Source organism: Tamandua tetradactyla, chromosome 7, assembly GCF_023851605.1.
Source record: "Tamandua tetradactyla isolate mTamTet1 chromosome 7, mTamTet1.pri, whole genome shotgun sequence".
Taxonomy (NCBI): Eukaryota; Metazoa; Chordata; class Mammalia; order Pilosa; family Myrmecophagidae; genus Tamandua; species Tamandua tetradactyla.
In genome coordinates, this window is record NC_135333.1 from 147,136,013 (window position 1) to 147,162,765 (window position 26,753).

At 37.9% G+C, this 26,753-nt stretch overlaps 1 protein-coding gene across 5 annotated transcripts in view; it reads left to right on the forward strand.

Annotated features, from left to right (window-relative positions):
* The window catches only part of NAV3 (neuron navigator 3), a 622,569-nt gene that overhangs the window by 427,975 nt on the left and 167,841 nt on the right, over nucleotides 1-26,753 (forward strand). For 4 of the 5 annotated variants that reach the window (XM_077111502.1, XM_077111504.1, XM_077111501.1 and 1 more), the window contains exons 10-11: nucleotides 17,275-17,383; nucleotides 18,045-18,428. In XM_077111502.1, the coding sequence (XP_076967617.1) occupies nucleotides 17,275-17,383; nucleotides 18,045-18,428 (493 nt within the window). Of the gene's footprint in view, nucleotides 1-10,314; nucleotides 10,841-17,274; nucleotides 17,384-18,044; nucleotides 18,429-26,753 lie in introns of those variants that run through there. The other variant, XM_077111505.1, reaches the window with a different exon arrangement.

Below are 26,753 nucleotides of genomic sequence, written 5' to 3' on the forward strand. Positions count from 1 at the left end.
TGGGGAAGCATTCCATATGACTTTCTTTTAATTCCACTTAGTCATATGGCCAGAACAATGCTGTGTACCTTTATTGCGACCAGATTTTTTGTAAACATAGTGTGTCCTGAGAAAACTTATGCTTCAAAGATTTCTTTGTACCTGAATTTAGCATTAGTATGCCTATGGAATACTACAGCACAAATCTATAGGAGAAAATGAATTTGCAGTACAGTTCAATGTGTAATTTTCATGCAAATCTCACCAAGAAACATTGTTTTTCTGTAACCAATGTATCATTGAGTATCTCTGATTGAACCAATAATCCATATTTATTCTCCAGTTTCTTATTCTGTCTACCATCTGGTCATTTTTTCATAATCCCAGTTCATATTTTCATTTAATGTTCTGATATTTTATTAGACTAATTGAAAGCAAAATATAAACTACACTTTAATGTAACAAATTAATGGACTTATTAGATGGCATAATACTACTTTGCAGCACTAATACAATGTTTATGTAAAATCATAGATTTGAGTCTATGATTTAGTTAGAAATATAACAAAAGAAAGAAAACAAAAGATAAATACGTAAATGAGATTATATTGTCTAAATTTACCTGATTAAAATTAGCCTGTGGTGGGTAGTGAAAAATGTCCTTCGATACAAACTTGAGATTGTGTGGAAGATGACCTTTATTATGGATAGTAAGTTCTAAATCGAGTACTATCATTAGAGAAATCTTGATGAGTATATATTGGTAGCCTACTGATGAGAGGATGACTGTCATAGACAAAAAGGATTGAATATGCTCTTTGGTTTTTTGTGGGTTTTTTTAGCTTCTGCGTCATTATCATCATTATAACAGCCCCCATTATGAGTTCTGCCTTTATTTCTGGTGATTTTTATATTCACGTAATTGATCCTTTCAATACTCTTGCCCCTTTCTCCATAATCTTGCCTTCCAATCTCTCCTGAACTGATCATTCTTCTCTGATCTAAGATATGACCAGGAACTTCAACTACTCCATAAATTTACTCTCATGCTTCCTATTCTCACCCACTATAGACGCCTGTCTTTCAAGCCTCTTCCTTTTCTATCCTGACTTCTTCAGTGTCCACTTGGATTTCCAATTTGTTGATTTCATTGTCTTTCTTTGTTGCTCAACAAACCTCGTATACTCTTTCTTCCCACCTGGGTCAATTAAATTCCTGTGGTCACTGAATGTAGTTTCACTTTACATATAACCTTAATTCTCTTGCCTCTTTTCTCTTCATTGTATTCATTGGATGAAATCACAGACACAGGTACATTCAACATTCCACCTATTCCATCCTTGTAATGAGTGAGCCTGAAGAAAAACATGCCACATGTTGCTCTGATTCACTTTAAAAGTCCATGACTGGGAGGGCCTTGGTGGCTCAGTGGCAGAGTTCTTTCCTGCTATGCTGGAGACCCGGGTTTGATTCCTGGTACCTGCCCAGCCCATAGGAAAAAAAGTCCATGACCCCAGATATCAAGTGAATACTTAATGCCATCTACCAACCTTTCTATATTTCTATTATCTATCTTAAATGACAAATACCTTTTTTTTCTTAAAAGTACAACATCTACAATACTGTTTTCTTCTTCAATATAATAACACCTCTCCCATTCTTTATCTTAACTGATGAGCATATTGCTTACTTCACTGAAAAAATTGAAACTGACAGAAAAGAAACTCATAAATCTCTGCTACTACATCTACTCCTGTACCCACATTAATAAGCATATACTCTGACTTTCCTTGAATTATTCTCTCTTCTACCCTTTTTAACATCATCCTCTCCACAAATCATTCCCTTTAGCCCATAGGTTGATACTAATTCTTCAATTATAATTTTCAAAAATTCCCTTGACCCCAGCAAGGAACAAGTCACAGTTCCTGATGATATTTCAGCTCTCAGAAGCATTTGTCCTACTCTGGGGAAGTATCTTCCTTGGCTTCCAGATTACCATTTTCCCTTGGTTTTCCTCAAATCTCACTATTTGTTCCTTCCCATTCCCCTAATCTAGTTACCCTTTTTTTTTCCCTTTTAACTTGACATCATGATTGAAATGACCCACGTCTCAGTCTCTGGACTTCTGTATTTATATATATATATTTACATATTTATATATGCTCCCTTGATGATTTAATACTGTCCTGTGGCTTTAAATTCTGTCTGTTTATTGAAGGTTCACAAATGTCTCCCCATATCCGTGTCCTCTCCCTTGCATTGCAGACTCATATATCTAAGTGCTACACAACCTCTCCTCTCAAACATCTTTTAGACACCTCAAAACTATTGTATCCAAAACTGAACTGATATTATCCCTCAAAATTTTACCCATCAAAAACTTTTCACCTTCAATTTTATTGATTTTGTTTAAGGCTATTCTATCCTTCCAGTTGGACAGACCTGAAATCTTAGTATAATCCTTGATTCCTTCCCTTCTCTTATGCTGATGCCCAAATCCATTAGAAAACTCTGCTGGTTCCATGAATTTTGTTTGATATTTGAACTCAAAAACAGAGTAGCATATTTGAATCAACTTTTTGAAATATTTCTCACTCTTTGAACTTTTGTATTTCCTCAGAGATTCAGATGTCACAGTATCCCTCACCATACAAATTTGATATCAGAACTAATATATCAAATACAGATATATTAAGATAATGAGGAATAATTGGGTTTTAAAAATAGATTCAGAATTCAACTGCTCCTCTCCATCTCTATTTTTATCTGTTGTATTAACTGAAATTATTGAAAACATTGGGGCTATACATAGTAACCAGTACATGGTAATTGCTCAATAAATGTTTGCAAAATAAAATAAATATCATGGGGCTATCACAGAAATGAGAATGCAATAGGGAAGGAAGCTAATATTTTGTTGAAATGTAGAACTCATTCTTTTGGCTGTGGAAAGCAATATGACAGCATAGAACATGGAGAAAATAGTTGCACTGAACTTGATTTTTTTTTTTTTTTTGGTATGCCCTATGATAGGGTCACATTTCATTCTTTTTCCATCTGAATATCCCCTTATTGTAGCACCATTTGTTGAATTTTTGTTTGTTTGGTTGGTTGCTTGTTTGTTTGGAAAGTGCATGGGCCTGGAATCAAACCTGGGTCTCCCAAAGGGCGGGCAGAAACTCTACCACTGTAACTTGCCCCTGAACTTGACTTTTTAACATGCAAGGATAGATATGATCTCAGAGATGTCATTAAAACTTGTGATAAAACTACATGATAGATGGCAAGGGAAAAGAGTGTCATGTTAAATAATGGTGAAAGGATGAACATACTCAATTAAGGACACTGGTATGAGTTGAAAAGAGAGTATCTACGAAATTTAATTTTTGTTATACCATCACTGAAAAATCAAGGAATATGTGGAAGAAAAGGATTAGTTATTCTAAAGAAGCAGCATAATAGTCCAGAAATGTTCTCTAACGAGCTTGTATTTTAAAAGAACATGTCCTTTTGCTAATATATCCATATCTATCTCTCTCTATATATCTATCTCTGTTTATCTATCTGTACCTATCTGCCTATCTATGTATATGTGTATATATATATATAAAGACCAATGATGAATAAGTAATAAACCCATAAAAGAATGACTCTATCAGAAGTCTTTTTCATGGGATGTTTCTCACTTTGACAATTCCTTCTTTTTCTCAGAGTCTCTGTCCAGTCATCTTTCAGACTTTCCTGCTATAGCTCTCTTTCTCTTTCTTATTTCTTCTGTTGTTCCTACATCCTGGCTACTAGAGAAACCCAAAATCACATTGACACTTGAATTTATTGCCAAACCCTAACATAGACTGGACCGTAGACTATTCCTTCAAATTTAACATAAAACATACAATAAGAAATATTCTAGGGATTATAAAAATTGATTTCTGGCCCCTGCATTGCCATTATTTAACTGTTTGAGTTATTCCTCATTTCCCTCATCTGTTAGTTGAGTGTGATCATACCTAATAAACTCACCAGACTGTTCTAAGATATGTTTATTCCTCACTCCCATCCTTTTGATATTCATCACCAAGCACCTGATATGCCAGGTATCCCAAGAGTTGAGAAAACAAACATGACTAAGATATAACTCGTCATCTATAAGAACAATTTGCCAATAGATAAATTTTACCACCTCAAGGAAGTGAATCAATAGATATTAAGGAGCAACTAACTTAGTTGTAAAGAGGTGAAAGGGCTTAAAAGAAGACCAGATGAGTAGGTTGTCATAAAAGATTTCTGGAATTCTAGTGGTCAATGAAACCATGTATTTTGGTAACAAAGTACTACAAACTGAGTGGCTTAAAAAACATGAATTTATTGTGTTGTAATTCTAGAGGCTAGAAATCCCAATATCAAGTTGTTGGCAAGGCTATGCTTCCTCTAAAGCCTATGGAAAAGAATTTGTTCTTTGCCCTTCTCCTGGCTTCTGGAAGTGTCGTGCCTGCAATGCGAGATGATCTGTGCCTCAATCATGTCTTGGTTACCTCCTTTGATCTATGTCCAAAGCTCCTTTTCTTAAAAGGATACCAGTCATATTGGATGGGCACCCACCTTAATCCAGTTTGGCCTCATTTCAGCCAATAACATCTTCAAAGACCCTATTTACAAATGAGTTTAAATTCACAGGGTTGGCCTTAGGACATGAATATGCTGTGGTTGGGTAAGGACACAATTTAATCTATAATAGCAGGGAATATCATTCCAGGGAGAAATACCTGCAATGATAGGAATATGAAAAATTCTACTTACCTTATTATTTTCATTAGTTTCCTTTTGTAAAACTGGGCATTTCTTTCCTAAATTCATTGGGATTCCCACAGCTCACTTGTTTCTATAACCCAAATTTTCAGTGCACTGTTACTGCTTAACTCCTACTGCTAATGACTGGTGTTAGGGCCTCAATCTGTCTGCCTGCTCCACAAGTGGAGCTGCCTTCACAATACAGAACTCTGATGGAGAGCCAGGCTTTGTGAATTTTTGAGGCCTGTACAACTTGGGGACCCTGTTTTTAAAAAAGCATTTTGCAAAAATGAAAGTGCAAAATTACATATAGGGAATTGGAAGAGACCAGGTAGGTAAGGGCTCTGTAACTTAAGTGCCATTGACTTCACAGTATTCCTTGGAGCCTTGTTGTTTTGTCTAGCCAGTATCCATTGCTCCATCTTCCGTTAACAACACCTTGATTTTCTTTGGGGAAACCCAAATCTGATCACACTTTGTCCATGTGATTCAGGTGGTATTGGTCAAAATACAGTCAATCAGAACACCCATATCCTTGGTCCACAGTGATTGTTTTAGGAATGCACAGCTGACCCAATTCTGTTCATTCAGAACCAATGAGAATCAATCTCAGAATGTTTCCTGGGACTACCAGGAAGAGAAGATTTTCTTCTCTACTAGATCTGAAGCTAATTAAAGAAAGCTGATAGCTATTGGAAGCTCTCTTTACCCTCAAGTGAAACAAACATCAGGTAAACAAAACCTAACGAAAGAGAGAATGAGCCCAAGGCTGAATATCTGAGCCCCTGAACAAGCCATGTCTGAATCTATCCCTCCCTCGTTCCTTGCATTTGTCAGTTATGTTACAAGAGGAAAAGGCAACCCTTTTGTGCTCAACGAATGTGAAACTTGTCTCTACTGATGTCACTCCCAAATCTATGGCCTGTATAGATTTGGTATACTGTTAAGTAACAAACTTGAATAATTCATACCACAAAGTAGGTTTGTTAAAGGGATTGTGAAAGTGATTCACTAAGTTGAGAAGTATAGCTTGTAAGTTATCATCTACGCAGTAACTCGCTTGAAATTATAAAAACTGTGATGAAATGGGAGTGAATGTTAAAAATGTAGTTAATTGTTGTGTGAAGATATGCATCAGAAATGACTGATACTCAATAAAATGGTATATGGAGAAAACTCAAGACCTTTGCAACTTTTTGATCTCGAGAAGTCTTCAAGTACATCAGTCAATTTTTTTCTTTTGTTCATTATATTTTTATGGAGGAAACCTGGTAATATTTACATGAGCTGATGAAGGCAATTCTAATAACTATTAACAGACCGGTATAATTCATACCTCAGTGACAGTGAATGAATGAGCTTCTTTCTTTCAAGCAGTCCTCTAAAATTCATGCATGACCAATATTATAAGGTTGGCTAGAATGATGGTACAGGCTTTGGTTTTGACCTAATTTTCACCTTCATTGACAAAAAGTTTGGAATCAGAAACTATGTTCTCTATCGACTTCTCTGAAATACTACCAAATGCAAAGTGAGTTTGAGATATTTTCCACTGGTACCATTCAAGAAAGTTAACAATTTTTTTTCTTCTATATAAATTCATCCTTGCCCTTATTTTACATAAGGCTGTCTACCATAAACATGTATAACATCTGTTTGATGCACTTTTTAACCTTTATCTAGAATTTGTATTCAACTGAGAAATTGGTAGGTGGTAGGCTGACTCTCTATCAATGAAGCTGGCATTTCAGTTGTAAAAAGTAATATTAAGGTAATTGGATGAATTCAGGAAATTGTTTTATAAGTGAGAATTTAGAATAAACAGAAGGATAAGTTAAGGGTTACATAAGGGTCACATGTGCTTTTTCTGACTTACCAGACTTTATTGAATAATGAAAATATCTGGCATTTAAGTCCTTTGTAAAGATAACTTAAATTGCTTTCTTGAATCTTTATAAAGATCCAGAAGATGAAACTCAGGTAATTAAAATAGGTTTGGATCTTTTACTTAAATAGCCATTCTGTAATAATGTAAAAGTGAAAAAACATTCCTTTTTAGAGTATTACAGTAGCTACATTTTATGTTAGGTTTTAACAATGGGTCTAAATATAAAGTGATTCTTATTTTGAATATTAATTGGACGTATTTGTCTTCTTTGAACTAAGGCCTCCTTCCCCACATTGTATAACATTTATTTATACCTATGAATATACTATATAAGTATGATTATACCCATGTGTTAATGCACACCCAAGGCAAGCAGTGATAGCTGTCTCTAGAGAGGCAATAAAAGGGTTCCCTGCTATTGTTCAGGTTAAAGCTATGGGCAAATGTACTTCTAGGGGCAAACTGCGGTAACTGCAAGTTAACAATGCTATCTATAAACAAGAAAACAAAGAACACTTTTTATGCTTTCTCTGTGGGGTTGTTTCCTCAAAATATTTGTAATCCCTTTCTATCAGCCCCTCCTTATTGACTCCAAAGGGCATGACCCATCCTTTCATGGATTCACCCCTGCAGAAAGTTCATATTTCCTACAGCCCTGAATCAGTCTAGGTCATGAAATTTGCTTTGGCAATGAAATATTGGTGGAATAATTATAGGAGTCATTTCTGAGCCGAAGCTGAAGGCCATTGCTTGGTTCTGTCATCTTTCTTTCCCCTCTGTTATGGGACCAAGATAACCTAGAGTGGGGGTTGCTCTCTCATCCTGGATCCTAGAATGAAAAGTACTTGGACTAGGCCTGCAGTCAACTCAGAGTTGATATTAATATGAACAAAAGTCTGTCTTTGTTTTAGTAAGCCACTGACTGGTTGAAGATGTTTGTAAATGCAACACAATTTGTTCTAAAGTCAGGATTCCTCAACCTTAGCACTATTGACATTGTGGGTTGCATCATTCTTTGTTAGGGGTGGGGAGGGGCTGTCTTGTGCATTAGTACATCCTCATTCTTCACCCACTACATGCCAGCAGTACTCTCTGCCAAAAATATTTCCACCAAAAATGTCTCCAGGCATTACCAGATGTCCCCTAGGAAGCAAAATCACTCCAAGTTGAAAACCACTATTCCAAGCTTAGTTATCAAAGTGGAGGTTCCAGAGCCAGCAGCATCCAGATTATCTGGGAATATGTTAGAAGTATGAATTGTCAAGTCCCTTCCCTGACCTACTGAATCCGTAGGGGCCAAGGGTAGGGCCCAGCAATCTGTGTTTTATTTAATGAGACCTTGAATTATTGCTGATCACCTGCAGTTTGAGAACTACTAGTCTAAGTTGACTGCTACACACACACCCTTGTTGAGGAGAAATCATAATTATTGCTTTCAAACACTGAAGAATAAGATCAGCTCATCATCTATAGCAGTGTTCAGGTTTGGTGACTCTACAAGGCTTTAGCATATACGACCATATAGCAGTGCAACAAATATCGACAAAATGAAGTTTCATAGCTTTAGCAAATTTCATAATGGTATCATAACCTGGCTATTCACTGGGCCATGAAAAATCAAAATAAAGAAAAAAATGCTCTGCTTAAGAATCCCAAGAGAAGAGGCATTTTAATTGTTAAAAAATGCTTTAAAAATATGTTTTTAGAAACACAATGGTCAGTTTCTATGATTCAACGTTTGTTTCATTTTATTTAAGAGTACACAATTTATTTTTAAAGAGTGAGGAATTGAGAATCAGTATTTTCTATTTACAGCTTCGTTTGTTTATGACAAAATTTTGTCACAAGTAATTGCTGTTCTTTGGTAATCAGTCTAAGCCTTTTAAATATTTGTAAAATGGGTCTAAATATGATCTTGCTTAAGCCAGGGCATATAGAACAATTAACTTTGCAAATTAAGTTATCATATATAGATATATAGGCTATGCGTATTAAATGCTAACTTATATGATTAGAGACTGGGCATTTCCTCTAATAGATATTAGCAATGTGAGGTGGAAAATCAGAATAAATTTCACCACATGAACTCTGAAAATGATGAGGATTTCTATATCAATTTGAGTAAAACATTTATAATTCTATATGTCTCTCCATGTTCCCTCTTTTTAATAAGGGATGTTTATGGGAACCAACAGAAGTATCTTTAATTCTCATCTCCTTAGCTATCAGTGGTGCATATTATCTCTACCATACCTAATATTTATTTTTTAAAAGTTTTCATAATGTTTCAAGGCAGTGGTGCAGTGAATCACAAGAAATTAATCCTTGGGTTTTTGTTTGTTTGTTTTAGCACAATTTTAATATTTAAAAGCTGATTATGCCAGAATGGATTTATGGAATAGATTTGGAAAAATGCTCAATTTCAAAAGACGTGGTGCAAATTTTATGTTTTCAGTCACATCATTATGTCCTACACACTTGGCCATAAACTTTCAATCATATGCTTTGAGTCAAGATATTGGGGAAATATTTTGTATTACTTTTTTGTTATACTTCACGAAAAGGTAGGGAAAACATCTTCATTTTTATTGTCACACTGAGATTTTAAGTAGCCTTAGAAGAAAAAGTCCTTGGATTTATTCTTTTAAAGATGAGGTGAAGTGTTTCCCCTGAAAGCATTATCTGTCAGCAGGTGGAGAGTGTCATGTTCCATTTTTTAAGTCCTTTGCACTCTTGAATTTGATTTTTGCTTTTACAGCGTAAATCCCAACACTCAGAAGGCAGATCTGCCTGCTTCAGCTGCCTGCAGCTGTAGAGAATTAGTCTGTCATTCTCGGCACCTTTGTTTGCATGGTTGTCTGTGTCTGAGCCTCGGTGGGTGAGAGTGATTTAGATGTGGATAGGGTTAATAGTACAGCATCTCGCTCAGGCATGGCTCTGAAACCTGTGGCATTCTAGGCTGCACATTCGCTTCTGTGCCTCTGTTTTAATTTAGCAGAATGTTTGCTGCCATGGCAGCCAGCAGCATCCACTGCAGCAGTAAGGAAGAGCCGTAGATCTCAGAATGCAGGTGGAATACTAAAACACGAGAGGCTCGTGCAGGGCTGGGCTTCAGTGCTTCATTTCTGCTCTTACTGGGGTCTGATGCAGAGGCTGTCCTTGCTGCGCTGTGTCAGCTCATCGAGAGTAAAGGGCTGCAGACCTAGATCAGTCAAAGACTGGTGAGAACAGAGGGGGAAAAAAAGGCGAGACATCACTCGTATTCCACTACCTTGCGTTTCGGAACACAGAAGCAATAGAGGGAAATGTGGACCCATCGTCCTGCTGAGACATGCGATTGGATGAAGAAGGGAAAACGTGGTTGGCTTCCTGTGTTACTTTTAAGCTGGAGCAGAGTATGTGGTGAACTCTTTTCTGCTTCAGATAGATTCAAGCAAAATGTTTGTAAGTACTGCTGATTAGTGAAATGATGTGTCAAGCTAAAGTGTGGGCAAATCATTATATGTACGATATCTATGGAATCTCATGTGAATGTTTGAGCTTGGGCTTTTATTGAGCTGCATGTATTAATTAAAACCAGAGGGCCAGTTAAGATCTCTGTGCAAGAAAACAATATGAAGTTCAATTGAAAAGGCAAAGTCACTACAAGAACCATGCAGCGCTCTGCTGAACTCTCTGTATTTAGGAGCAAAGAAGTAAGGAGAAAGGGAGCTTGTCTTCAGAAGCAAAAGTCTCTGACCAATCTTTCCCTCACCAGCGAGGGGGAGAGGAGACCCACTGTGCGCATTTCCAACTGGTTTGGAAATGCTGCCAAGGCCAGCCAGAGAGAATCCAACTATGCAGAGAGGTGCTCGCTGTCCAGATTTCTCTCCCGGTCTGTGCAGTCTCTGTACCACACCAGCAGCTCAGGAACCTGGAACTTCCTGCCTGCTGGGGGCATCCAGTCAGGCGGTGAGGGCTTAGAGGACTGGTCCGCCAAAACAGACTTGGAAGGTGACAGTGATGAAGATAGCAGGTCTGAAGATGAAAATGGGTCCTCCAAGCCAAGCAGCATCAGCAGAAGCTGGGCTGAAGAGGAGGGAGAAAGCTGCCTGCGAGAAGGAACTGCTCATCTTGATGAAGATGTCATCCTCACAATGCTGGGGGATCTAGAACAGGCGCTTTACACTGACTTATTAGGTAAGTTTGGTTCACTCCTAAAATAAATGTGACATTTTAAGAAGCTGCACATTTGCATTAACCTAATGTCTTTGATTGTTCAGAATGATTTTTTTTAATGTACTTATTGATTTTTTTTTGCATTGCTTGTTTCTTTTGATTGTTTTCCTTGTCAAGCTGAATTTGAGGAGCAGTTGCGATGTCTGTTGAAAGTAAATAGCAACAATCTGCCATCTGCCATGGGTTTTACTGGCCTAGTGTCCTGTGCACTCTGAACAACCACAAAAAATATTAACATTTAAAAACTCCAGATATGTTTATTCACTTTGTGAAAAGTGAAGTTGAAAGGGCCTATTAATTCAGCTGCTTTCAGGGTGACCTCACCAGAAATGTGGACTGGGAGGTGAAGGACCTTGTGAGTATATTTTCCACATAGCAAAGTTCTTCTGTGCCTTGGTGGTATCTGAAAATACGGCCCATGGTTATGCCTCAGTGACAAGCTCAGTGCATTCTAGCAGCACTTTCAGAAATGCAGATGCCTCTTCTGCCAGCTTCACTTACTTTCTTTTGTCTGTGGTGGGTGTTTGACAAAAACTGCTCCTGAATTTGTACTTTATAACTAAACTGCTATGTAGATATGAAGGTGTCTGTGAACTGCTTGCACTGTTTACACATTTGGCCTTTTCGATGACATGAGTTTCTGCAGTAACTTCTGAACATAAAATTTTATCACTAAATATGAAGATGTCCGAAGTTTTATGTTTACGCTCTAAATGTCAACTCTGCAACCTGCCTAGACAGCTACAATGAATATATTTTAATTGTTATTTCTAAATGTAATTCTCTGTCAAAGTATATTTGAAGGTTATAGGCTCTTCTTCAAAAATCCTTAGTTGCTTAAACCATGGACCACACCATATTTTATGTCAGTGAGTATTTCCAGAAAGGAGTCCACAAAGGACTCCATAAATTCAAAAGAATTAAATGTGCATAGTGATCTTTTGATGCTTATTCATACAACTGATGCTAAACACCTGATTGTTTTTATTCTGTATATGTAGGACCCCCCCCCCCCCCCGTTACATGAGGCTTTTTTGAGGTTTTCTGGAATCTTTTAGTGAACCAGCATTAGAAAAAGGAAGTTGGGAGAGACAGCAGAAGCAAATATTGCCCGATTTTTTCATGTCACGTTTAGCTTGAAAGAGTAATGTTTCCACAGTTGTTGGAATAGTGATTTCTGAATCCGAATACACCAGGTGCTCAGCTACTGAAGATTTACTTCTTCGCCATTGTGTGATTTCTAAGATGAACTGCTTTTCTCATAAAAGCTCTATGTAGTACTCAGACAGGAGAGGGAATCTTGATCCTTATGAATCTTTTTATCTGATACTCTGGAAATGTAAAATGAAACAATACTCATCTTTTGTCTCTGAAAGAGTAGAATTTCTCTTGTTTTAAATACCTCTTATATAAGCATTTTCAACGATATGAATAGATTGTACTCTCCTGGCAGCACTTGTCAGTTGCTCTGTTAAATTATAGCACACTGTGGGTGGGTATATCATGACACATGCCTTTTTATGCACAATAATTTGGAGTGTTACTGTCAGACAGTGACCTCTCAAAGAGGTCTGTGTATGCTGTATTTTTTTGAAAACTGAGCATTGGCTTTTTCTAGTTTATGTGATTGTTATCTTCTTTAAGGGAATTTCTTTTTCTTTTTTCTTAAGCCAGAATTCAAAAATGCAAGTGAGAAAGTAGGTGGATGAGTTTATTCAAATAGCTCTGAGATTAATAATCTTGCCTCAGGACAATTTCCTAAAATGACGACCCCTATTAAGATTGGTGAATATGTTCAAGTCCACACTACATGGGAATTACGAGACCCCCTGCCACCTGCTTAACTAGGTTTGGTGTCTGACTCAAAATGGCTTCTTTCAAGTTAGTTTTTAGACAGGATTCAATGAGTTCAACCCTGTACTGTGGGATGGTCTAATACTTCAGACAAACTAGGGTCTATACCATAACCATATTGAAGAGTGCTTAAAAGATCACTATAAAGCTGTTTGCCATATTTTGCTATTTTTTTCCGTAAAGCATCTGGGTTAACCAGATGGGTTTAAAATGTTTCAACCTTGTAACTATTGGGATTATCCACAAACTAGGAATACTTTTCGAAATAAATCAGGCATCCCTACTCTAGACAATAATATTTATAATGTAGGTGGCATAGAGGAGATAATTTTCTGTGAATCAGGTTCATACACTTAAAATTTGAATTTCTGTTACAAGATGACAGTGCTGGCAGTGCTAATTACAATGTGCATGATTAGGGCCTAGGAGGTAGGAGCTGGACCACATATATTAAATGGTCCAGCAGCCACTAAGTAATAATGCAAAGGCACAAAACTGAGCCTATTATTCTTTGCTCTACTCATAGATAAGACCTTACAGGCAGTGAGAAAGCAGTTTGTACCAATGTGAAAACCTCAAGCAATTTTCATAATACGGTGTTCTGGAAAATGTGTGAAAATCCCTACCGTTATGTCTGACCCAAGGATGGCTCCTTCAGGAATAGTAGTTGGCTTTGAGATTATGCAAATGAGAAAGGATAAATATTTTTGTGATTAAATAATTTTCTCATGGGTGTTTTTCTAGGAGCGTTTTTCTAAATTTCTATTGTTACTAAACATTCAATTTTATTCGGGGTTATACATTTGGCCTTTTCAGTTGTGACTTTTTTTTTTCTGAAAAGGCTCTCAACATCATCTGGGTATAAATTTATGGGCTGTTGCAGACTAGGCAGTCCTTAGGGGCCTTTAAGTACTTTCAGTTTTTTCTTGCCTTTTGTGGGTCATTGAAAACATTGACTGAAGTAAATGTTGAATTGGCTTTCATTCACTACATGAATGAGGTGACAATTGTGGTTTTCTCGATAAACATTGAGAGCAAAAGCCCCATTTGTCTGATGGCACGCTGTCCTGAGTGGATGCCATGAAGGGAAAAGCCAAAGGAGGGCAGCAGGCTGGCACCCTATGGTTCTGAACCGTGAGAGAAGAGATATAAACAGATAATGGATTCAACTGGAAGACGCCGAGGATCCAAGATGCTTGTATGGTTGAAAGAAGGACAATTTAAAAGGGAATGAAGTGGATATGAAAAATGTTTAGTGAGACAGAACGACTGAAAATGCAATGTTCTTAAAGTTAATATAAAGGAAAGATACTGATATCATTAAAAGATTACTGTTATTGAGATACGGCCAGCGTAAAACTAAAATGTTCTCCCAGAGGGAAGGGGGTCAGAGACGGGGGAAGTATATATTCTAGGAACTTGCAAAACGTCGATGACTTGCATTCCCCATATACACCCCAGAAAAGACCATCCCAATGCTTTCCACCTTTTATGATTTTTCTTCTTTCTTACCATCCCGTAGGATCTAAGACTTCCATATAGATTTGAGATTAATCTAGTGTTATTGTATATATATATATATATTTAATTAATTATATAATTTTATATACCTTATAATATAATTATAAAATTATATAATTAATTATATTTATTATATTAATTACATATTAATCTACTAACAAGTAGGATTATACTAAATGGAATTTTATATACTGAACTGTGAGCTTAGGGTTTCTCCAAATTTGTCTCTTTCGTCACTATTTCTTTTGACCAAATTTAAATAAAATCTCTTCTTCACTTTCGCTTTTCCTTTGAATGTAATAATATTCTTTCCCCTACCCTCCAACATTTTCCCTACAAACCCCTCCTTTTCTTAAAAAGTATACCAGATTATTTGGAGGGGAAAGGCAGTCTTTCTACCCATTTCTCAAATACATTGTCTTATATTTATGAATAGATGGATGGGCAGAAGGTCCAGGAGACTATGGTCAGAGTCTCAAGGATTATTAGAAGTTTCAAGATTTAAATGAATTTTAATGTAAAAGAATATGAATTGCATGATTTGAATTGTTGTAGGAAAAGTTTCTTTGTGTCTGAGGACACAACATATATTTTTCTATTTCTAAAAAAAAAATTTTTCCTCAGGGAAGTTTCACAGTATTTTCTAAGTTTGAACTCATAATGATTTTACTGAGCATATTCTAATGGCTCAAATTGTGAATTTAAAAGAAAAGGTTAAGGCAGGCAGTGGTGGCTCAGTGGCAGAATTCTCACCACTGAGTTCGATTCCCAGTGTCTGCCCATGCCAAAAAAAAAAAAAAAAAAAGAAAAAGTTGATGGATTGGTAACAGAATAGTGTTTGCTTTGGCAACCATACAGGATTAGGATACCTGGACAAAGTAGTAATGTTTAGTTGAAGAAAATAGAGAAAAAAGCATCCATTGTCTTCCCATGTTTGAGTGGCTGCTGTGATAAAGATGGGATACATTTGTTTATTTGGTTTCAGAGGTCAAAACCAGAGGGGACTAGATGAAAGTAGGTAGATGATAAAGGGAAATATATTGTGGCTCATCCTGAGAAATGTTCTCACAAGTAACCCTGTCTAATACTGGAAGGCACCATCTCTGTCTAGAGACGGGGGAAGACCTTTCCAGTGTTGGAGGTTTGCAGATAGAGGCAAATGGACCCACACTAAGTGAGATGGCAGAGAGCTCACTTATTAAGGGGTTAAACAAGACAATCACTGAACTCCCCACCAACTCTATGATCAAATGTTAAATGGACACATCTTTTGTGAACTTTTAAAATATCTGCCATGAATATTAAGGAAGAAAATAAGCAAGTTGTGTAGCTACCTATATTCTTACAACAGATTATAATATATAAATATATATATGTAGTAGATATATATTGACTTTATCTATATGACAATGTTCCAACTATAATTTAATATATGCTGTTCTTTTATCCCTTCACTTTTCCTCCCCTTTTACTTCCCTTCTATTTTCTTCTCTTCTTTTCCACTGCTTTCTCTTCCCTTTCCTATCTGCCCTTTCCTTCCTTCTTCTTCTTCATTCTCCTTCCCTCCCCTTTCCTTCCTTCCTCCCTCCTTCTTCTCTTATTTCCCCTTCCCTTCCTTACATTTCCCTTCCCTTCCTTTTCCTTCCCTTCCCTCCTTCCCTCCTTCTTTCTTTCAATTTCTTATTAACCCTTTCATTACTGAGCATCCTTCTAAGCATCAAGTGAACAGAATAAAACCTATGCTTCCCTTTCTCTCTTCTTATGTTCCTGTTATCTAGATTCCTTAGTTTCAGATTGGTCACTGTTCCAGGAAGCAGTGCATGGGCATAAATATCATGATTCAGTGACACTTGTGCCCCCAAATGTTAGGTGACGGTTGTAGAAGGCCAGCACTGCGCACACAGGCAGAGTTTTTGTATCATACCCATTAGACACATTTTGCGTCTGGATGCTTATGACATTGCTTGAACTCTAGTGTCAGAATGCGGAAGTTTTAATTTCCTATAGACAAAATATATATAATTAAAAATAAAGCCACCCAATGATGTAAATCTTGGTCCATGATTCCAATGAAAGAAAATACTTAAAAAGTTATTTCTTATGGAAGTTCCCTCCATCTTATTCCCCAAAGACCGAACTTGCTACGTAGGACAAGTTTGTCTCAACTGTTCTCAGTGTTCTCAGAAATGGGCAATTATTGAAGGAATTACGATTCAAATAATTTCAGATTTTTTAATTAAGCTTAACAATGGAGTACTATACAAGTTATTTCTGCTGCCATCTCATTCTGCAATGATTTCTGCAAAAATCATAGACCTAAAAATTATTAGGGTGCTATCATACTTTAAAATTACTCTTTGTGATATTATATTTTCTTCTGTTCATATTTTATTTTTGGAAGAATTGTAATTTTCAGATGATAACAGTTATTTGGAATTTCCTTTCTCTTTACTTTTAAGAAAAGGAATTTCTATTATCTGATAGGTTTTTTGACCAGGAAGGAGGAGACCAGAACCAGATTAAAGGAGCTTTATTGTGAGGCTATGCACAGGTGTGCTGATGCTTAAAATGGCAACAGCCACAAACAAACGAAGGGGTACAGGTTATATAGGATGGTAAGCGGGGAAATAGGGAAAGGGAGGCAGTGGGCCTTCTTTGTCCAGCTTGGAAGTAGGAAATCGGCAGGTTTCCATTGACTGGTTTTGGAAGCAGGGGTCTAAGTTGGAGTTGGCAGCTCTTCATTGGGGTGGGGTTTAAACATTAAATGCTGCTGTGATCACGCAGGGTTGTTACTGCTGGAGGGCAGATGTTGGATAAGGGGTTATCACAGGAATGCAGTTGCCAGAGGGCGGATGTAGGGACTTCCAGTTAAATTGGGGTAAGGGAGGCTTCTTGGAATATTTGCTAAGGACTGGTCAGGTCATGGGGGAAGGGGTTCTGCCTAATATTATGTGGAAAATTATTCTGAGGACAGTAATGACATGAATAATAAATTTATTATTTTGTTGTTTTTGTTTTAGGTGAAGATCCTGAAACAAGAAGAATGAGAACAGTTAAAAACATAGCAGATTTGAGACAGAATTTGGAAGAGACAATGTCTAGTCTTCGTGGGACCCAGATAAGCCACAGGTTTTTCTCAATTCTGCATATCTTTGTGCCAATATAAAAAAGTTGCAAAAGAAAGTTTCACTTCTTATAGTGATAGAAATGATTTTTCAGTTATTCTTTCCTATTTTCTCACTTAAATTTTACATAGCAGTCAACTGTCCTTACACTGAATAGCACATAATCCTTAGCATATATTCAGTGATTTTTTTTCTCCTATCTGTCTCTTCTTTGATATAATTCCCCATTCAAACTATATTAGATACGGCAACTACCACCATCAGCATTACATGAATTTTCGTGCCTGCCCTAGAGAGCAGTGCAGAGGTTTTTGTTCAGATGTATCCAGGGAAGCCTTGTAGGGAGATTTTCAAACATAATGATAGTTAGCAAAGGTCACAATGATTTTAGCTTGCTGAGAACGTGAAATGAAATTTGTTTTAGCCAAAATGTAATGAAAGCCTTTCTTTTGGAAACAAAGCAAAAACCAACACATACACAAAAACTGAGAGCAAATGTCCCTTCTGCCATTTTGACGTCTGCAGAAATAATCAGCATCTCAAAATGAACATGTGTTCTCAGGAAAATGACACAATTCTAAAAACTGACTCTCAACTCTAGCCTTCCCTGTCTTAATGCCCCCTAGCGAACTGCAGTAGACATATTTCCCTATTTTATTTGACAGCACTCTGGAGACAACATTTGACAGCACTGTGACCACAGAAGTGAATGGAAGGACCCTACCCAGCTTGACAAGTCGACCCACTCCCATGACCTGGAGGTTGGGCCAGGCGTGTCCTAGACTTCAGGCTGGAGATGCTCCCTCACTGGGTGCTGGCTACCCTCGCAGCGGTACTAGTCGGTTCATCCACACTGATCCCTCAAGGTTTATGTATACAACGCCCCTCCGTCGAGCTGCTGTCTCCCGGCTGGGCAACATGTCACAAATTGACATGAGTGAGAAAGCAAGCAGTGACCTGGATATGTCTTCTGAAGTTGATGTTGGTGGATATATGAGCGATGGGGATATCCTTGGGAAAAGTCTCAGGACTGATGACATCAATAGTGGGTAAGTCTCCCTGGTCTCTAACAGTGTTTGGCAAGAAGAGTGGGATTCATTAGACTAAAGAAGGACATACAGGTTAGCTCACAGTGTCATTAGAAAATATGAGATATTCGAGGTTATTCTGGGTGTTTCAGGCTCTTTCTTCTGCTCATTCAATGAAAGTAAAATACCCAAAATGTTTATAAATTCTTTTCATAATAAGCCATTAAGTTTTTTTGTTGGTATTTTGGAGAAAAGTCTGTGGCCTGGGTTTTTCAGAGTGATTTTCACATACTTCTTTAATAAGAGATTGTGTTGGGAATAATGTGGGAAGGAGGCCAGAAGAGTTGCTGAGCTGCTTGGTTTTTCTTTTGTGGCTTGTCGGAAGGTGCCTGTATCTGCTTGGAGGAATAAGTATTTTCTAACTTTCCTCAGTTGTGCACCTCCAATTTAACTTAAGTGTAAAAATCATTTTGAGTTGAATGTTTCATTCTGTTTACTCTCTTTTGATGTTATTAAATTTAAAAAATATATCTTAGCCACTGTTTTTCCTCTGTTCCCTATTACACTACCATCTCCCTGAAAATTGTGATGATAAAACTCTTAGAATGTTTTAGAAATTTGGGTTATTTTTGCTGAATCAGAGAATGATCCCCAATGGAGCCAACTAGATGTTCTATTAAAACTATATCTATTAAGAATTATAATTGCCATTTGGAGCACTTCCTATTACCTACTACATTTTTGTTAAGTTCTTTAACAATAATTTTTCATTAACCATCTTTCCCCCAATAATCATTATAAAGTGGGCATTTGTATATCTGTTTTATAGTTTAAAGCATTAGGCTAGTTGGCCCCAATTGCGTTAGGAAAGGTCACACTTGTATTAGAACCCAAACTATGTCTGAATTCAAAACCCATGCCCCATAACATATTGACAGCCTTCCCAGTTAACTTAATCTATAATTTTATGCATGTCTGGACTTTGACCTACTCCTTGTCCTTATGCTTTTGATATGACCAGTGTAGAAAATCATTTTTCTATGTTATCATTCCTGACTTTATTCATGAAAAACTGGTGTTCAACAGTTGATTTTGTGAAAAGACCTAAAAAGTTCATAAAAGTTTTTGATCAGTAGCTCTACTCTGATATCAACCAGTCCATTCCTGTTCTGCACCCTATCTGAGTTTCAAACAGATTTAAAACTAGGGAAAAAATTGGGTTAATTAAAGTAGGAAGACATTGAGTTGCCATTGGGTCAGTGTTTTGTTTCACTCCCTCTCTGTTATCATGGGAATAATTGGGATCTTAACTTAACCAGACATCTTTATTGTCAACTGCAATAGTAAGTAATTGAAGAATTTCCAACAGGTTGTTAAGAATGAAGGAAGTAATCTACAAAACGGTACTTATCATCATTATAATCATGGTATTTGTCGATACTAGTTTCTTTTGTTTCATGTTATCTTTATCATTTTTATATGTATCTAACATTGCCTAAGAAGCAATATCTAGCAGCTCAGATAATCTGTGGCAAACAAGAATATCAAAGGCACAGTTTCCTTCTACTGTCTCACCCTTCTTTCTTCTCTATTCTTGCCACTCTCCCTCCTCTTTATGTCTAACCCTCTTTTCTTTCACTGTCCCTTTAAAGGTGTGCACATGTCTTTGTTCATTTTTTATATTCACTACTAGAAAGCATTTAGATAAAGGTTTAATTTGATGCATGCATCATGTATTCATTAATTAATATACACACCTAGACATGCACATAATATGCTTAGTTGAAGAATGAAGGCATATCCAGGGAGCAGTTTAAATCAGAAAACAAGGGACATCCACAATGCTATATGTTAGTAATTTCAAAAGATTCATGTAAATTAAAATCAGTTAAGAGTTCAGAATAACAAGTAAGCTCTAAATTCTGACATGAAAAAGAAAGGAGGGAATTAAAAAAAATTGAAATATTTAAGTTATGGTCCCTGAATATAAATAGTGATGGAGGCAGGGAATATTATTTTATAAAAGAAAATTTGTAAGCAAAGTATAAACATTGTGAAATGTATAAATAATTCAATAAATTTGATTAAAATATAGTTTTCAAGATTAGAGGAATAGTTGGATAAGATGGCATTCATGTCCTTCCCCTTAACTGGGATTCATGGAAGACAAGTATAGAGGTAAAACTGAGAAACAAAGACTATGGTTACAGGCCTCAATATTATTAGACTTAGAAGTTTAACTGAGGATGATATGCAATGGAAAGCACAGTTATTTTAGTTTACAGGTTACCTACCAGTCATAGAGTAGTGATGATGGAGGCATTGGTGGGGATGGAATGGGGAAAAAAATGATGTAGGAGGTACTGCAAAGGAAAAATTGACATAAACGATGGTGTACTACTCATGAGGGTGAAAGATAGGGGAACATTCAGAAAAGGTGCTCAGATTATCAGACCGAAGTCAGAATAATTATGACCATGAGAGAAAATAGGGAGAGAAATTATTTGTTTGATAAAAAGGCAAAGGGGAGATAAGTGTACGGTTAGAAATGTAGAATTTCTGACAGTATAATATACAGGTTTGTTGTTGGAAAAAGCAAAAATAGTGCCTTAAGTAGAGATATACAGTAGGGAGTCATCTCATATAGGAGAGTGGGAATTACAGAAGGATTCATGGGCAAAGCATGAAGAAAAATGAATTATGAGCTGAATTATGTATGTTTATGTATCTGTTCAAGAAATATTTACTGAGTTCATCCTAAGTGTCAGGTAACATTCTGACACTGGATGTGCAGTGGTGAACAATATACAAAAAGTGTCTGTCCACATAAAACTTACATTGCTATTTTTAGGTGGTGTCATGGTCAGATTTATGTGTCAACTTGGCCAGGTAGTGGTACCCGTTTGTCTGGTTGGGCAAGTGCTGGCCTGTCTGTTGCTATGAGGACATTTCATAGAATTAAAACATCACATCAGCTGCATCCACAGCTGATTCCATTTGTAATCAGCCAAGGGAAGTGTCTTCTGCAATGAGTGACATTTAATCTAATCAATAGAAGGATTCAGAAGAGACAGTCTTCCTTTCATGCTTCGGCCAGTGAGCCTCTCCTGTGGAGTTTGTCCAGACCCTCCATTGGAGTCGTTAGCGTCACAGCCTGCCCTGCAGATTTTGGACTGTACCTTTCTATGGTTATGTGAGACACTTTTATAAATTTTGTATTTACAGATATTTTCTGTTGATTCTGTTTCTCTAGAGAACCCTAAATAATACAGCTTGGTACCAGGAGTGGTTCTTAAGAAACAGAATCCTAAAAATGGGTTTTTACAATTTGTTTTCTACTCTGACTGAACTCAAAGTCACTAAGGATTCTGATTCCTGTAATAGGAATGATACTGCCAATCCATGGGGTAAGTTGGCAAAAGAGATAGTCAAAATATCACCATTCAATTCTTCGAATGCTTCGCTTGTGCGAAGCCAGGCTCTGGGAGATAATGTTTTTGACACCTTTATGGAGTTTTGTGGAAATAGGAGGTATAGAGATGTTGGCTGGTTGTTGTTAGATACACTGTATACAATAATGAGTGAAAGGGTTAAGGCTTCAAATGAGAAGCTTAAGCACCATCTGTCAGATGTAAATGTTCTTATGAGTGTCCTCAAGGAAAATCTTATTTCCTGTAGCCGTACACTTGAGCTCTCCCAAAATCAGACTCAGAATCATATTGTTAGAGTAGCGACTTTACAATGTAAACTGACATCTCAGTATTGCATGGTGTCTGCCATTAAAGTGAGGGCATTGATTGGAAGGAAATGGGACCCTGCAGTGGCAACGTATGGATTGATAATGATGTCAGTGGAAAGGTTGAAACCCTAGGTCTTACTTAGTCTTCTCTAGATAACCCTGTAATAGTCTGCCCTGAGGACACAGCCACCCCACCTCCAGCCTGCCCTGAAGAGTTGGCTACCCAACCTCTTACCTGAAGGGATTAGCCCTAGAGTGATTAATTTTGTTTCACTAGATGAAACTGCAAATGAATGCCCTGAAACAAATGGCTGGGAAGATACTTCTAATTCATTTCATGACCCACCCCATCACCCCTCATTTCTTCCAGACCTATGACTAGACTAAAGTCCCAACAGGCCCCAGAACATGAGGTACAAAGTATCACCCATGAGGAGGTACATTATACTCCAAAAGAACTGTGTGAATTTTCCAATTTATATAGACAAAAATCAGGGGAATATGTGTGGCAATGGATTTTAAAGGTGTGGGATACTGGTGGGAATATCCCAAACAAGGCTGGATCAGACTGAAATTATTGATATGGGCCCACTAAGCAGAGATTCTGCATTCAATGTAAAGGCATTAATAGTTTGTTTGGATGGTTGGCTGAAACATGGATCAAAAGGTGGCTGACATTACCTGAGGTTGAAATGCCCTGGTATAATGTAGATGAGGGGATCCAGAGGCTTAGAGAGAGTGGAATGTTAGAGTGGATTTATCATGCAAAGTCTGCTCTTACACCCCAGGAATGTCTGGAGGATGCACCTTTTACCAGAATTGTGAAAAATAAATTTGTGAGACTAGCGCCATCATCCTTGAAGAACTCTGTAGTTGCACTTCTCTGTAGGTCAGATATTACTGTGAGAACTGTTGTCACTGAGCTGGAATCCTTAAATACAATGGGGATGACTGGATTCTGAGTTTGCAGAAGCCAGGTGGCAGAACTTAATCGCCAAAGACAAGGTGGACGTGGCTATCATAATGGACAGTAGATTCAAAGCAAGAGTCAAAATAATCTGACTTGCAGAGACTCGTGGCATTGGCTAGTAAATCATGGGTTACCTAGAAGGATAATAGATTGACAGTCTACTAAATTCTTGCTTGAGCTGTATAAACAGAATGGTTCTAGGTCAAGTGAGCTGAAGTCTAACCTGAATTACAAAAACTGAGAGTCACAGCCCCTTAATCAATTTTCAGACTTGAGGCAGTTTACAGATCCAGAGCCCCTTGAATGAGGAAGAGGTCAGGCCCCTTTGGGGGAGGACCCTGTTACACTGCCACAAATTTATACTCTTAATCTCCCTCCAAACCTTCCCCAAGGAGACCGACAGCCTTTTACCAGGGTAACTATGCATTGGGGGAAAGGAAATGATCAGATATTTCAGGAATTATTAGACACTGGTTGTGATGGTTTGAAAGGATGTATGTCCCCTAGAAAAGCCATGTTTTAATCAAAATCTCATTTTGTAAAGGCAGCCACTTCTTCTAATCCATATTCAGTACTGTATATTTGAAACTGCAATTAGATCATCTCCCTGGAGATGTGACTCAATCAAGAGTGGTTGTTAAACTGGATTAGGTAACATGTCTCCACCCATTCGGGTGGGTCTTGATTGGTTTACTGGAGTCCTATAAAAGAGGAAACATTTTGGAGAATGGAGGAGATTTGGAGAGAGCAGAGAATGCTGCAGCACCACAAAGCAGAGAGTCGACGAGCCAGTGAATTTTGGAGATGAAGAAGGCAAATACCTCCCAGAGAGCTTCATGAAACATGAAGCTAGGAGAGAAAGCTAGCAGATAATGCTGTGTTTGCCATGTGCCCTTCCAGCTGAGAGAGAGACCCTGACTGTGTTTGCCATGTGCCTTCTCACTTGAGAGAGAAACCCTGAACTTCATTGGCCTTCTTGAACCAAGGTATCTTTCCCTGGATGCCTTTGATGGGACATTTATAGACTTGCTTTAACTGGGACATTTTCTCGACCTTAGAACTGTAAACTAGCAACCTATTAGACTCCCCTTTTTAAAAGTCATTCTGTTTCTGGTATATTGCATTCTGGCAGCTAGCAAACTAGAACAGATTTTAGTACCAGAAGTGGGGTATTGCTGCAGTTTGCAAATACCAAACATATTGGAACAACTTTTTAAATGGATAAGGGGAAGATTCTGGAAGAGTTGTGAAAAGCTTGATAGAGAAGGCCTAAAATGCTTTGAAGAGACTGTTGGTAGAAATGTGGACTCTAAAGATATGTCTGATAAAGACTTAGACAGAGATGAGGCGTGTGTTATTGTAGACTGGAAGGAATGTGAGCCTTATTTTAAAATGGCAGATGATCTGGAAAAATTGTCTAGTGGCTTTGGCTGGAAGGCAGATTTTAAAAGCCATGAACTTGAATATTTAGCAGAAGAGATCTCCAAATTAACTGTGGAAAGTGCAACCTGGTTTCTTCTCACAGCTTCTAGTGAAATATGACAGGAAAGAGATAAGCTGAGAACTGAACCCTTGGGTACTAAGAAAGCAGAAATTGATGTTCTGGAAAATTCTGGACTTCCAGGAAGGGAGACCCCAGAGAATAGTGCCCCATGTGGGAATTTGACCAGATGTAGAACCAGTCAACCATCTCAGAGAAAGTCAGGATTGGACATGGAGTTATCCAGGAAGAATTTGTGGAAATTCCTTATGTCTGATGGGCATGATCCAAGGCTACTGCATAGAAAGCCAGTGAGAGTGCTGTGGGACCTGTATAAACAGAGCTGCTGCCAGTATGGACTGGGAGGTTCAGAGAAGGAACACATTGCAGGAAAAACAGCTTCAGAGGCAAAATCATGGAGGCTGAGGTCTGAAGTCAAGAATCCTCGGGCCAGGAGAGCGGATCCACCCAAGCCCGTGGAGAGGGTGAGTTTGCCCCAAAGACAGAGGGTGGAATTTCCACCTCATTACAGTGAAAGAGTCATGCTGCTTTAGGCTTTGGAGAGGGTGAAGGACATTCCTTGGGGTTTGGGGAGAGCCTGGCTGCCACCACATGGAGGGGTTGAGAGTGTGCCCTGGAAATGGCAGAGAGTCCAGGTGCGACCCCAATGCTTGGAGAAGGTGGAGGCAAGAAAAAGGTGGTTTCCCTAATATCCCCCAAGGTTGTGTTTGGAGAGAGGGAGGCCTCTGCACAGGCCTAAGGAAGGGGTATGACTGCTGCTTTCAGAAGCCCCAAAGATAAGTGATTCTCAGACCTTGAAATCTAATAGACTTTGCCCTGTGGGTTTTTGAAACTGTATGGCTCCTGTGATGCCTGTGTTCCTTCCTCTCTATGAAAATGCATATATGTATCCTGTGAATGTTCCTCCTTTGTATGTTGGCAGCAAATAACTTGCTATGAGTTTTCAAAGGTCGAGAGATAGAGGAGAATTTGCCTGAGCACAGACCATACTTTAATCTAACTTTGATGAGAATTTGTACTGGTTTTAACCTGTATTGCATTTGATTGTTACTGAAATGCTTCAAAGTTTTTTGATATTGTTATGAAATTAATGTATTTTGTATATGGGGAAAATGTGTCTTTTTCCACCAGAAGGTGGAATGTGCTGGTTTGAAAGGATGTATATGCCCTAGAAAAGCCATGTTTTAATCAAAATCTCATTTTGTAAAAGGCAGCCACTTCTAATCCTTATTCAGTACTGTATGTTTGAAACTGCAATTAGATCATCTCCCTGGAGATGTGACTGAATCAAGAGTGGTTGTTAAGCTGGATTAGGTGACAACATGTCTCCACCCATTCGGGTGGATCTTGATTGGTTTACTGGAGTCCTATAAAAGAGGAAACATTTTGGAGAATGGAGGAGATTTGGAGAGAGCAGAGAATGCTGCAGCACCACAAAGCAGAGAGTCCACGAGCCAGCGAGCTTTGGAGGTGAAGAAGGAAAACACCTCCCAGAGAGCGTCATGAAACATGAAGTCAGGAGAGAAAGCTAGCAGATAACACTGTGTTTGCCATGTGCCCTTCCAGCTGAGAGAGAGACCCTGACTGGGTTTTCCATGTGCCTTCTCACTTGAGAGAGAAATCCTGAACTTCACTGGCTTTCTTGAACCAAGGTATCTTTCCCTGGATGCCTTTGATGGAACATTTCTATAGACTTGCTTTAACTGAAACATTGTCTCAGCCTTAGAACTATAAACTAGCAACTTATTAAATTCCCCTTTTTAAAAGCCATTCCATTTCTGGTATATTGCATTCTGGCAGCTAGAAAATTAGAACACTGGTTCAGAAGTGACATTAATTCAGGGGACCCAAAACTTCACTCTGGTCCATTAGTCAGGGTGGGGGCTTATGGAGATCAGGTGATCAGTGAAGTTTTAGCTCAGGTCCATCTCACAGTGGGTCCAGTGGGCCCCAGACCCCTTCTATAGCTATTTCCCCAGTTCCAGAATGCATAATTGGAATAGACATAATGAACAACTGGCAGAATCCCTAAATTGGCTCTCTAACTCATGGAGTGGGAGCTATTATGGTGGGAAAGGCCAAGTGGAAGCCACTAGAACTGCCCTACCTAGAAAAATAGTAAATCAGAAACAGTAC